Here is a 13,850-nt window from a genome sequence, read left to right on the forward strand (position 1 = left end):
GCCAAAAAACTTTTTTTCAGCAGTATAGCAACTCTAAAAAAGCTATGTTCAGCAACCTAGCAAATACGTCAATCAAAGCTATCGTTTGTTGGCTGGGACTTACTCCAAACTAAGCGAAGACACTCCCCACAGTTGGCGTGCTTATCTGTATATCGATAACACATTAGTGGTCCTCCCATCTCTACGAACGAGACGAAGACGACGACGACGCAACTTGTAGAAGTAAAAATATTTATACGATTTTGCCGTGTTTAAACGAATTAACTAATCTAATAATATATTAAATGCAAAGTGAAAATGTGAACGTTCTTTTTGCTTTCGAAATGACATCCATTTAAAATGCATTTCAACATAATAGCTCGCTGTGAAAATTTCGTACAGGCAAAAAAGAGCCGATTTTTAGTGGAAGAAGAAGCAGTGGTAGCAGCAGCCGAACAGGCAGTAAAAGCAATCGTCGAATACACGGACAAAGCAGACGGCGAATGAAAGGCGTGTAAAGAGAAAACTTGCAAAAATTACACCAACAACACTGAGGCGGCAGGCGAAAAAGTGTGTTTAGAAAAGAAATTAAAAACACACGCATATATACATGCACGCAAACACACGCACACACTAACGAGTCGAAGCAAGAGAATTGGTGCAAAAAGCAAAAAACAAAGTGAAATAGCGCGCGGTTTAATAATAAATAATTATATGTATGCGCGCAAAACATGTGAAGAGCCGGGGAGCCGCTAATACAAATACGAATACGAAAAATCAATGAGATTGTAATAAAATTCCGTATTCTCGCTATCGCTCCTTCCCTCTCTCGTCGCACTCGCTCCCGCTCTCTCACTCTCTCTTGTCTTGTCTTTTCTCTCGCGAGCAGCAGCCTCTCGACTTGTGTTTGTGTTTCTTGTTGATTTTGTGATAAAATTGCAATCAGCATCACACGACACTCGCCAAATTAATAGTATTCAAAGTATCAGGGTGATCGAAAAACCAACAGTAATCAGTAAAAGGTGCGTATGCAACAGCAGCGACAATAACAACAATCGGCCATCTGTGAGGCTGTGCGTGCGCGATGTTGTGTGTGTGTGCGAGAGTGTGGCAAAAAGTAGAACGTGCGAGAGAAAAAGAAAACCCGCGTACCCAATTTGATGACGTCTTCAACTAGACAACAACAATCAAGAAATATCGGCACTAATGTAGATTTTACATCTTTTTTTAATGTGTGTGAGAGCAGCGGCCGAAAAGAGCGAGCAAGAGAGATGGACCGGTATTTTGTAGTTGCTGCAACTTTAAGTACCATTAACCCTTTTTCTCAGCCTCTGACGATCACTGGTTTGAATAGTTTCCCATCGCCTAGTTTCATAATAGATTCCGATAAGACCTTCGGTTTTAAATGATAACAGCTGACAGCCCATACTTTCGCTCTCTGTGTACATTTGTCGGCTCCCCAGAGGCCGTATTCAAATAATCGGCTGTACAGTTTTTTCCAGCCATTGAATATATTTTGTAGTGCCTAGTAACTGATGCACCTGTCCGCAGAGCCAATTGGTCTTATCGCCACGCGCCCTGTCTCTCTGGGCTGTCACTCAAGACCACCCACTCGCTCCCGCCCGCACAGTGCCACCAACATTTTGGGACCCCATTCGTAGACTCCAACAGACGAATTGCGATTTGAATGGTCGTTTTGCTACCTATCTGTGTTCTAAGCCGAGAGGCCGAGGGCATCACTCACTAGTAACTCACTCACTTGTCCGAAACACGCGACGCATCAAAGTAGATCTAAAAAGTCTTCCATCAAATGTGTATTAAAATCGTTTTAAGCAAGGTTTTATAATTAAATTTATTTAACCCTATTAACAATTTGAGCAATTTGAAATGAAATCTTAAAACCTAAATAAGGAATGAAATTTATTTATGGGTTTTAATAGTCTTAAAAAAATGGGATAAGGTTAGTTTTATTTTTTTTTTTTATACTTTTATTTTCAAAAATATATATTTTAAAAAAATCATCTTGAAATCCATTTGCACTTCCTATACATATTAAGGTAATTGTATATCGATTTAAATTCTGATTCCAAGTAAATAGTAATATCACTTTTCTTATATTTACTGATTCTTAAATAAAAATATCCATATTATTTGGAAAACTGAAAGGGGAATATATCCATATTATTTAGAAAACTGAAAGGAAAATATATAACTGGCTTGCTTTAATAAAAGTGGTACAAAAGTTATGACGGTCAGTGTGGCACTTGTGCCGTTTTGTCGACAATGCGCGCGTTGCCTCTCTCGCACTCACGCAAGTACGCTCACACACACACACAGCCGCACTTTACACAGCACACGAAAATTTGCAACACACATACAGACAAAGTGGCTCTCTCACTCATGCTCTCCTTTTTTCTCTTTCTCCCTCTTCTCTTTTTTTCTGTTTTTAGTGGTTGTGCAAGAAGAAGCAGCAACAATCAGGCAAAAAATACCTGAAAAAAAATAAACGGTAAAACGAAGAAGTGGCGACACACACACACACAACCGAAGAGTGCCCGCTAAAAAGTTTATTAAGTAAAAATCCAAAAGTTAAAGCACACAGTGCGCTTTATTCCCCATTCTCAAAAGCCAAAGTCAAAATATATGTTTTATTAAAAATGGTGGAAGTAATAGAGCGGCGGAGAACGGCTGCGTGAGCCCAAAGCGCGGCCAATTAAAAAAAACAACAGCAGTAGCAGCAGCCGCTTAAGAAGAAGAAGCAGAAGCTGAACCGAAAGAGGAGGAAACAGCAAGAGCCTCGAAAAAGTACATAAAAAAAGTATAAAATTTAAATAAGGTGGAAGTCGTGGTCGGTAGACAAAAAGCGAAATAGCGACGAAAAAGAGATTCGAGAAAAGCCAAACTCAAACCGAAAACCACCTTATTCAGTCGCAACAATAACAATAGCAGCAATAACTCCACCAGCAGCATCCAAACTTCATCACACAAAACCCACAAAATGTACGGCAAATCAAAGACATCGGCGGTTCCATCGGACGCCCAGGCCCGCGAAAAGTTGGCCCTGTACGTGTACGAATATCTGCTGCACGTTGGCGCCCAGAAGGCGGCACAGACATTCCTCTCGGAGATCCGATGGGAGAAGAACATAACGCTGGGCGAGCCGCCGGGATTCCTGCACACCTGGTGGTGCGTCTTCTGGGACCTGTACTGTGCGGCCCCGGAGCGCCGCGATCAGTGCGATCACAGCTCGGAGGCGAAGGCCTTCCACGACTACGGCTTTGTCAGTTCCGGCTATGGTGTGAACGGAATTGGACCAGGTGGCCCGCACAATGCCGGCGGACCAGCGCCCAGTCCTCTGGGACAGATGCCGCCCGGCGGAGATGGCGGTCCAATGGGTCCCGGTGGACCGATGGGTCCCAATTTCTTCCCCAACTCCACGATGCGACCGTCGCCGCCCACGCACGCCTCCAGTCCGCAGCCGCCTCCATCGCAGATGATGCCAGGCCAGCCCCCGTTCATGGGTGGACCACGATACCCGGGCGGACCGCGTCCCGGCGTGCGTATGCAGGGCATGGGCAATGAGTTCAACGGACCGCCCGGCCAGCCCATGATGCCCAACAGCATGGATCCCACACGACCAGGTGGTGGGATGGGGCCGATGAATCCGCGCATGAATCCGCCACGCGGACCCGGCGGCATGGGGCCCATGGGATACGGCGGACCAGGGGGAATGCGTGGTCCCGCACCCGGACCCGGTGGAATGCCGCCAATGGGCATGGGCGGAGCGGGTGGCAGACCGCCACAATGGCAGCCCAATGCTTCAGCGCCCTTGAACGCGTACTCATCGTCATCGCCAGGAAACTATGGACCCGGACCCGGCTCCAATGGACCACCGGGTCCGGGGACGCCCATCATGCCGTCGCCGCAGGATAACACGCAGGGCGGACCAGTGGGTGGACCCGGCGACAGCATGTATGCCCTGATGAAGCCCGAATTCCCGATGGGCGGCGGACCTGATGGCGGAGGAGGTGGAGGCGGACCCGGAGGCATGGGTCCAATGGGCGGCGGGCCCAACTCGATGGGCCCCGTACTTAATGGTGGCGGCGGACCCGACGGCTCCGGCCTGGACGGGATGAAGAATTCGCCAGCCAACGGCGGACCTGGGACGCCGCGCGAGGACTCCGGCAGCGGCATGGGCGACTACAATCTGGGCGGATTCGGTGGACCCGGCGAGAACGATCAGACGGAATCGGCGGCCATTCTGAAGATCAAGGAGAGCATGCACGAGGAGGCCAAGCGGTTCGAGAAAGACACAGATCATCCGGACTACTTCATGCCATAACAACATCACCAGCAGCATCAGCAGCATCTCAACACGGTGGCAGCCGCTGTGGCAGCTGTGGTGGCGGCTGCAGCGTCCAACGGATCGGCGGGCAGCTCCTCGGCGGCTTCCATTGCGGCTGCTGCTCTTGGGGCCGCCGCCTCTAATCTGCTCAGCAATGGCAACAACAATTTCTGAAGGCAAAACCCACACAACACCACACACAGCAAATAAGAACGCGGTAGTAGAAATCCTTGATACATAAGCATAAAGTAATTAACATTAAACGCATGTATGAGAAATAGAGAAAAGCGAAACAAAAAAAAGCCCTTAAATATAATAGACTAAAGCAGCAAATGTAAAATTGTGAAAGGATCAAACGGACTTATAGAAGCGCTCTGTCGCCACTGCCACTGCCCTTTGTCCTGAACTTCTCGTCGTTGATTTTAGATAAGTTCTTTTCGTTGTTGTATTTTATGCTTAATTTTAGTTTTTGGTCGAAAGTTCAACTCACAAGAAAGTACCGAAAGTCAGGAAAAGGCCACAGTGCAGTGGATGACAGAACGTAAGTGCTTACCAGCATTACTCAAAATAATACTTAAAAGTAAAGAAAACAAAAATCCAAGCAAGCAAAAACAGTAATGTCAATAAACAAGCAAAAACAGTCGATCTTCTATAAGTCGAACTAGAACTAGAAACACAAGTAAAATTACTTGAAGTTCTGTTTATGGACCGAAGCTGTAACGTTTCGACTGTATACTAAAAGTAATGTAAAAAATGTATGCAACAAGTTAGGTGAGCCTTGCGTTTAGTTTAGTTGTTGCAAACAATCACCTCACACAAAACTTCACCAGATCCATTCACCTGTACCCTATTTATACACATTCACTTGCTTATATAGAAAACCGAAATCATAATCGCAGATCAATTGTTTGTTAAGCAAAGCAAGAAATCGAAAGCAAGTATATGAATGGAATATTTATAATCATATGCATAATACCTAGATGAGTATATAGTTAGCATTATTGGACTTGTATATGGATAGTCTGTAACCCACACTCATACACAGAACTTCTCTTGAACTGCTGCATTTTGCAAATGGGCAATGTCAGATCGTTTCGCTTTGCCCAAATTTTATTCATTTTAATTCTCATTGTACAAATTGTAACCTGGGCACTTTGTGGTCGTTCCTTTACGGTTCTATTCTGTCCGTGTTTGTTTGTTTGTTCAAAACGTATTTGTTGTATTGTTTCGTGTATTTTTGTTTCTCTCATTTGTCGTATGTGTATGTATGTATTTATATTTTAACCAAACAACTAAAATGAACATCGTTATTTAAGTTCCTTCCAACGGCGAGCAATACCATTTGTATGAGATATGACACGATCTGTACAATTTCCCTCACTTTAAAGAGCGGCAACAGTTTTGCACTCGTTTCGATTTCCTCACGGCATTGTGTGTGCATTAGGGCAGCGAAAGAAAAATATATAGAAAGCTATATGTAAACATTTTATATAGACAGAAACCGATACAGAAGTAGCCTATTGTATGCACTAATTTATTGCAAAATAGCTACGCGCTTAACTCTAAGAATTAGCTGTTTAATATGCATATAAAGAATATATTATATATTTCGTAAAGGCAGCAACAATTGTAGAAACATAACCTAAAGAAAAGATTACTTCAAAATATCACACTTAACTTGAATGCTGTACAAACAAAAGTCTTAAAGTACATAAATTATAAATAAAGCTATATACACATTGTATATGTCTGTGCTTGCATCCTTTTACCGATACAGCACATTATGAATTCATAGAAGAAACCAACCAACCCCTATGGTAGCGTTAGATTCGAAGCTAATTTTTAAGTCCAGCAACATAAACAAATCAAAAGGAATAAACATAAAGAAGCGAATGAAATTTCTTTATAACGAACACACACACATTAACACCACCACACACCAACACACGAATCAATTGATAAAATAATTAAACAAGTAAAAATGAAAAAATCTATTTTAAATATTGTATATGTTTAATGTGTCGGAATTTAAAATATGAATGAGAAGAGTGGAGCAATTCATAGTATGTGCTGCATGAATTATATCTAAATTATAGTATGAAACGCCGCATCAACAATGCGTCAAGCGAGGAAACTTAAATAGTAACTAAGTTAAATTTATTTACTAACGCTTAAGGTTTGAGCGTTTCAATTGCTGGATCTATATAAACCACAAAATCTATATATAATGGAGCGGAATTAAGTAAACAAAAGTATAAAACGCCCAAACCACAAATAACAAAAACAAAAAAATTGCAAAAAGTAACACAGAAAAATCGAAAAAAAAAAATGAAGGAAATACAAAAACCGATTGAATATGGAAATATGTTTGAATAAGTATTTTAGTGTTAATTATACAATTTACAAGTACACAACACAAACAAAACCACAACAATATAATATAAAATGAAATAAAGTTTTAAAACAATATTTGTAAAAAGTAAAATAGAAATAAAAGTATTATTTATAGTTATGTGTGGGATTTAGGTTATCAACACTGTGGATTATTTAAACGCTCGTGTCAGTAATACATTTTTTATAGATATCCATTTCAAAGATTATCTCGGTTAGGCTATTTTTAGAGAAGTAAATCTACCATCTGGTAGATAATAGTCTTGTTATTTGCAATCGCAGCACCATCATTTGGACTCGATCTCCTGAATGGCATACATCAAAAAGATTTAAGTTCCCGCTGGCATTAATTGAACAATTTTGCAGTAAGCGCGTGTGGCCGGCTATCTGGCTTTGGCTGTGCTTCTGGCCGAGACAATTGGTCCGGCACACGCACATGGCTAATGAATGGACACCACCGGCCATTCCGGAAAGCAAACGGGTGAGGAATTTGTTGTCGGGGCAACCGGCCGTTCAATTTGACCGCATACAAATTGAGATGGCTGATACACACTCGCTGGACACTCGGACCGTGTTGGGGTTGCGCTTGACGCTGCACAAAATCGATAGGTTGGAGCAATGCAAGCATAGCGAACTGCTCACGTCGTCCGCTGGAAAAAAATTAGGAAATCGAGTGAGGCCATTCATTTCATAAATGCAGCAAGGTGGCGTCCTGTTTCTACACTTGCATGGGTCTGATGCGGACAGTGGGAGGGGTCAGTGGCGGGAGCGATGGCCACTTGCCCGAAGAGGCCATATCCACGGTGAACCATTGCCCTACGTACAGACAAATTCCGGGTGTCGGAACGGGAGCAGGATCCGCGCCAGCCAAGCGAGTGCCCATTCTGTTCTCCACCAATCGAGGACTCTATCTGCGCCTGGCCCAGCCATTGGGCGATCAGATGGAGGTGCTGACACTTCAGCCACGCGGACAGAACTACAACATCAGCTTCTGCGATTTGGAACGCTGGGTGAGTCCGGTTTGGCAGTGTGTAATCCATGTCCGGACATCGCTAATCGTTTCCTCGCAGAGTACCAATCGGGCCAATGTGGTCAGTCTGGAGGACACCTTCACCATTATTCAGCAGCGCAACATTTCGCCGGAAACACATAACTATCAACCACGCTTGTGGAAAAATAATGTCAGCTACAGCCTGATGCATTGAACTGAAAGCACCTCAAATCATGAATCCTTAAAAAATAATAGTAGATCGATGAGCATACAAAATGTGTGTAGAACTAATTAAAACTCTTTTTACTTTAAATAATCCCTAATACAGAGTTCTAAATCGATTTATAACCTAATGGAGATGCGTTCGGGCGAGTTCATGACGAGTTGCTGGTTAGTGAAGCCATCAGAAATTCCATTTTGTTAAGGAAGCTCTTGCCCTCGATTTTGTCGAATCTCACCTGGAAGGAAAGAAAATATCAAATTTATTAAGACCATTTTCTGGTTAATTTATTCAAGAAGGACCTACCTCTTTAAAATTGCCACCCAGATTCTCCCATAGTTTCTCCGGTACCAGGGGACTGGGAAAAAAGTCCTGCCTTGGGCTTCTCGCTATATAGACCTTAACATCGATCTGGGGATCGCAGCGGATTTGAACGGCGATCATGCGATCGCTATTTGGAGAGGCCAGCAGGCAGGAGCTGGCATTGCCCAGCGGCTCTACCTTTCCGATGCCCAAGTGATTGCTGTTCGAAAGCACCGTCCAGGCCATGCAGCGGGCCAAGCTGATGAGGCAGGATATCTGATGGGAGTTGATCTGGCAGAGGATCAGGTCGCGCAACTCCTGCGGCTCGTAGGACAGCCGCATAACGCGTCCATCCCGACAAATACACTTTAGAGAGCGCTCCTTAACATGGATCACCAGCGAGGTGCGCCCGATGGCGTCATATCCGTGCGTCACAATATTGATCTTCACACACGACATGGTGGGACTGTTCATTGCGTTCCAGTGCGACACAATCTGAGGGTCCTTGACATCCCTAGCCAGCGTGTCGAGGACGTACTGCGTCCGCTTGCGCATAAATATGTGCTGCGCCTGTGCGATAATCTGCTCCAGTATGGTCTGCGACTTGGTCATGTCCAGCAGCGTCTCCCGATCCGCAGCCATTGGACCGGCCAACATTCGTTTCTTTGTGGGTCCCAGCGGAGCACTGGCCGGATGGGGAAATGGGTGATGCGAGTTCTTGTAGTGCACCTCACGCAACAACTGGTGCAGCGAGTGCTCCAATACATGGTCATGATCGTTGATAGGCGCCGGCTGGCTGGAGTCGAAGGTGGTAGAGTGGCACAGAGAGATAATCAACTGTATGTTGGGCAGCAGGGTGGCACGAATCTGATTACCAATGACCACATGTGGTATGGGTGCCTGCAGTTGGATGGCCTCGCGTGCCAACTGGGCAAAGAGTTCCTTGCAAAAGAGTACGTTCTGGGCGAACTCCAGGGTCTTTTGCCAAACGCCCGTCTGTGCGGTTATGTTAGGTCCATGGCCCATCAGGTTCACCTGGGCGGTGCACAAGTCCTCTTGGTCCTTCTGTGTAATCACCTTGATGTAGGCCACGCCCTGTAATTCCGCTGGGACAATCACCCGCAAAGCGGAGCTGGCTTTCAGTTGCATTCCGTTGTTGCCGGAGGTGCCGCTGCTGCTGTTGTTGGACGAAGTGGGGGCGTCTTCATCCGCGGCCTCCTCCGCCTTGGTCACCTCGAAAGTACCGCTCATGCCAAACTTAGAGCCCGCAGTGCGATAGCTTAGGTCGCCTATAATCGCATTGGACACTTTCTTAAGGCGCCAGTTCTGCCGCAATCGCAGCAGTTCTATGTGGAAATCCGAGACATTCCGACTTCGTTGTTCGCTGTGGGCACTCCGCAGCCGTTCAGCTCCACCCAGGAGGACCTGGGCCGCCTGCGAGATGGCCTTCTTGCGGCTGTAGACCTGGACAATTGGCTTGGTGTCGTCGGCTTCCTCCAGCAGGGGATCCAGAACCAGGTAACGCTTGTCCTTGGCCACGGAGATCACATCGGACAGGACACAGATCTCTGTGAGGGCATCCTTAAGCTTGTTTCGCACCGCGTCCCACGGCCACAGGCTCTCCTGGAACTGAGTGGCGTCCTTGTCGTCTTCCGTGGCCGCCGCCGCCGTCTTCTCCTCCTTCTTCAGGTCGTCCAGCGATGTCTTGCTGAAGTCTATACGAGCCGCACATTTTGCCAAACTTTCGGACAATGTCGGAGGCCTAAAAACACAAACCAATAACTTATGGAAAAAGGGGCTTGCTGCTTACTAAGAGCACTTACGGTTGATAAAGCTCGGTGCCATCGTAGCCAATCTCACGAATCTGGTTCTCGCAGGTCGTTTCCACTGATATATTTACGGAATTTGACATTTTAAAGCAGGAAAACAAAACATTTGCAAAAAAAAGCAAACTAAGAGGTAGTGTTGGGCAACTGCTGCAGCCGGCTATCGATAGCCTTATCCGATATATTTGTTTAGACTAGTGCAAAAGCAATATCAAATTTAGTAATTATAATACTAGGCAGACATCGGTAATTATAGTTTAAGGACTTTAAAAATTTAAGTTTAACTGTAAGGGAAAATGAGGTTATTCAAAATAGCATATCATTTCAAAACTTGTTCAACTTAAAGTTAGTTTTGTTTTTTGAGAAAAATTTATGAGAAAATGAAAGTTGTTAATTTTTTTATGAAGCATAACATTTCTAAAAGCAGCATGGCTACGCTCATGTATTCATATTTCCTTTACTTAAAAAGTCGGCCGACTGCAAAAGTTTCTTCTACTAAAATTCCCATATAAATTTGATAAAATTAAGATTTTGAGTTTTACTTTTGGCTCTTTTTAACGCTCCCCACTGTGCCTCTGGGCAGAGTTGCCATCTGTCATCAATCGGACAAGCACAGAGCAGTCCGCGCCACTTTGCAACACTAAATCATTACTTTCATATTTTTGACTTGACTTCCCGAATTATTTTGGTTTCCAAACCCAATCCTCCTAGTTATGTTGTTTCTAAAGAACAAACTCTCCAAGCTGGATTTGGCAGAGCACACGGTGATTATACCGAGCATCTGCGTGGGAAATGCGGCGCAGCTGGCCTGCGACCTGTTGATCGCCTCGAAGCAACTCCGCCGGATCGGGTCCCTGACCCATCCGGCCCTGATTCCAGTATACGGACCCTCTGCCTACCAGCACGAGCCCAACGAGAAGGTCTCCTCCTGCGAGCTGTACGAGGGCTCTGAGGACAAACTGCTGGTGGTCCAGTTCCGAGCTCCATGGGTCGCCCGCCACACAGCCAGTTTCCAGAGGGAACTGGTGGAGCTGCTCAAAGGCGCCCGCCGTGTGGTCATTCTAAGCGGCAGCTTCGGCTTCGAGAAACGCGTGATTGAAGAGTCGCCGTGGGCTTACCGCGCCAGCGACAACTTCAAGGAGGCTCATGCCGCCCAACTGGGAAACCAGGAGCTGATCAAGTGGAAGGAACACAAGGGTGAGGCCATCTATGGCGGCGGCAATGCGCTCCAGCTCTTTAAGTCATTTGACGAGCAGAAGGTGCCCGTAATGCTGCTCTTCCGCTATCTGCTCGAGGGCGACAACTCCACGGACGCTTCTCTGATTGTCAGAGAGTTGAACGAGCTTTGCGAGGATTTCCTCCAGCTGCGCAATGGCGGCGACGGTAGTTTTAAGCTCACGGTGCCCAAGTCCTGGAACCTGCTCTTCGGCAACGATGTAACGGAACTATTGTTTTAAGCGTCTATATATATTTCCCGATGGCTTCAAATAAATGTTAATCTTTTGGTGTAGGATAAAAGAGATTGCTAGCCCTGTGCTCCCGGAAAAACTCGCTGCCGTGCTCCTGGTGATCCTGACGTGTGGTCAGCGACTGGCCAAAGTTTGGCTCTTCGGCATGCACACATGCGCCCAGCCAAGCGCTGAGAGTGGGTTCATCCGACTCGTAGATTGAAAACTTCGACTGGAACGGACGCATCTCCAGCATCTCCTTGGCCAAGCGATCTTTGAGGCCCTTGAACTGGGCACATCCACCGGTCAGGTAGATGTGCTCCACCAGGCGCTGCTGCTCCTCGGCGGTAAAGAGCTTTAGCACGAACGCTATTAGTTCCGATAGACCCGCCTCTGAGCAGCCAATCATGCTGGGCTGGAATAGGATCTCCGGCACGCGGATGTCCTCCACGCCAAAGTGCAGCTGGTAGTTCTCGGCGGCACTCTGGGCCTGGGCATTGGAGTTGCCATCATCAAAGTTGGCGTCATAGTGATTTAGGATCTTCTCGAACTCCAACAACTGCTCGTTATCCGCATCGGAATCGCTGTCGTCGTTGTAGCGATTTATCCGTTTGTACACGTCCCAGTCGTTGTCGTTCATCCCGAAGCCATCATCCTCCTCCTCGCCGTTGGCCTTGCGCCGCTTCTCGCTCTTGGCCAGCGACGAGATGATGCGCATCCGCTGCTGGGCGGCATGAGTATGACGCTTGGCCTGTTCGGATCGTTGCTGTTGGCGGGCCTGCTTACGTCCGAGTAGTTCCTGTCGCTTGCAATGTAGCTCGGCCAGCCAGTCCGCCTGGGACACGCCCTCTGGGGGCTTTGGCATCTTGTCCAGCTTCTCCTGTTGCTTGCTGGGACGCGGAGCACTCTGTGCCCTGTCCTGGGCACGTTTGATGCGCGAGTTTATGGTGGCAATAAGGGAATCCAAGTCCTCCAGCGTACCGATCTGTTGCTGCTGCAGGGCGCGCTCAAACTTCTCCAGCTTCTGCTGCTCGTACAGTTGCCTCAGCTTGTTGTAGACAAACAACTGCTGCTCATCCTCTCGCAACTTTTTCGCGTTCGCGGCGGTTCTTGATTTCCAGCAGTCGGTGGGCCAGCTCTCTGCGTTTCTCCTGCTTTTGTTCGGCAGTAAGCAGAGCATTGGTGGCGGTGACCGCATTGTACGGCAGCTGGATCTTCATGATGTGCTCCTCGTAGTAGTCCATTTGCGCCCACTTAACCAGCTCCTTCCTGTAGTCCACGGCAATGTGGCAGTGCTCATGAACCAGTTTCTCCATTCGACTGATGGTAATGGCATTCAGATGCACGGGATACTTCATTTGCATGAGCCGGAAAAGATAGGTTATGATGTGATAGCCACCTACATTGAGACGACGCACGTGCTCCATCTGCAACTTGCCTCCGAGCACGGGAATCACATGAGTGGTGCTATAACCAAAGGAAATGATCAGAGCATCAGCTATCTGGGGATGGATAACTTGTGATATAAATATGTTAAGTACCACTTAGATCTATATACAACCTTCTGTCGCTTCTGCTGATAGTGTTCCCAGCTGTACAGAGCATCTATTCCATAGGATACAGACGGGATTCCGTAACATTCGAAGAGCAGTTCGCTCATCTGCTGGCGGCAAAAGTTCGGATTGGCCAGGGCCTCTGTAAGGATAATCGGATGATCGATCTTCTCCTGCCCCTCAAAACCCATCTTTGTGAATATGTAGTCAAAGATCTGCTCCTGATGATTCCAGTTGGTTATCACGTTCCGCTCGAAGGGGCTCTTCAGATGGGCGCGCACCGCCTCGATGTTGGTGATGTCGTTGCCCACCTGGATTTCGGCAGGTGCCTCTACAGCTGCCGGTTGTGAGCCTTCGGAGGAGCCCTGTTGCAGAGCCTCCTTCTTGCGATCCTTGCGCGGCTTGGTCAGCACATTGCGGAAACGCAAGTCCGGTTCCCTGGAGTCGCTCCAGCCTACGCGGCACTCGTAGGATCCGTTGTCGATGACCAGGACACGTCTATCCGCCATTTCAGTGAATTATTTAATTAGTTTTTCGGCGGCAAACACTTCGTGTTTCGCCTCACACAACGATTCGTAAACAAACGCGCAAATCCAGTGTTGTACAATGTCTTAACCTTAAGTCAAAGCGGTTGTGTTCTTCCTCTATCGAATTCGTTTTTATACGGCAGCTTCTACTGATTGGTATAAATTATAAATTAACGAATTATTAAGTACAAACTAAAATACAAGATTTTTTATAGAAAACTAATTTTCTAAAACATAAAATTGAGATACCTCCAGACTTAACAATGT

General features: G+C 46.5%; 5 protein-coding genes across 5 annotated transcripts; 3 read left to right on the forward strand and 2 right to left on the reverse strand.

Moving 5' to 3' along the window:
- Nucleotides 1–167: 167 nt before the first annotated feature.
- Nucleotides 168–6,314, forward strand: LOC128252358 (single-stranded DNA-binding protein 2). The gene is made up of 2 exons (XM_052980015.1): nt 168–1,001; nt 2,430–6,314. The coding sequence occupies exon 2, from the start codon at nt 2,978–2,980 to the stop codon at nt 4,319–4,321; it is 1,344 nt and encodes a 447-aa protein (XP_052835975.1). The 5' UTR covers nt 168–1,001; nt 2,430–2,977; the 3' UTR covers nt 4,322–6,314.
- A 531-nt stretch (nt 6,315–6,845) lies between these two features.
- LOC128252372 (uncharacterized) lies at nt 6,846–7,946 on the forward strand. The gene is made up of 2 exons (XM_052980033.1): nt 6,846–7,725; nt 7,786–7,946. Exons 1-2 carry the CDS (start codon nt 7,444–7,446, stop codon nt 7,918–7,920), a joined length of 417 nt encoding a protein of 138 aa, XP_052835993.1. The 5' UTR covers nt 6,846–7,443; the 3' UTR covers nt 7,921–7,946.
- A 38-nt stretch (nt 7,947–7,984) lies between these two features.
- On the reverse strand, nt 7,985–10,215 carry LOC128252347 (mediator of RNA polymerase II transcription subunit 17). The gene is made up of 3 exons (XM_052980002.1): nt 10,053–10,215; nt 8,233–9,991; nt 7,985–8,164 (listed from the first exon to the last, which is right to left on the reverse strand). Exons 1-3 carry the CDS (start codon nt 10,139–10,141, stop codon nt 8,081–8,083), a joined length of 1,932 nt encoding a protein of 643 aa, XP_052835962.1. The 5' UTR covers nt 10,142–10,215; the 3' UTR covers nt 7,985–8,080.
- Nucleotides 10,216–10,528: 313 nt separating this feature from the next.
- LOC128252369 (proteasome assembly chaperone 2) lies at nt 10,529–11,573 on the forward strand. The gene has a single exon (XM_052980029.1). The coding sequence runs from the start codon at nt 10,769–10,771 to the stop codon at nt 11,510–11,512; it is 744 nt and encodes a 247-aa protein (XP_052835989.1). The 5' UTR covers nt 10,529–10,768; the 3' UTR covers nt 11,513–11,573.
- On the reverse strand, nt 11,550–13,716 carry LOC128252346 (actin-related protein 5). The gene is given in 3 exon segments (XM_052980001.1): nt 11,550–12,593; nt 12,595–13,005; nt 13,065–13,716. Coding segments are annotated over 3 exon segments (1,956 nt in total). The 5' UTR covers nt 13,566–13,716.
- Between the last annotated feature and the right edge of the window lie 134 nt (nt 13,717–13,850).

This window comes from Drosophila gunungcola, chromosome 3R, assembly GCF_025200985.1.
Source record: "Drosophila gunungcola strain Sukarami chromosome 3R, Dgunungcola_SK_2, whole genome shotgun sequence".
NCBI classification, from domain to species: domain Eukaryota; kingdom Metazoa; phylum Arthropoda; class Insecta; order Diptera; family Drosophilidae; genus Drosophila; species Drosophila gunungcola.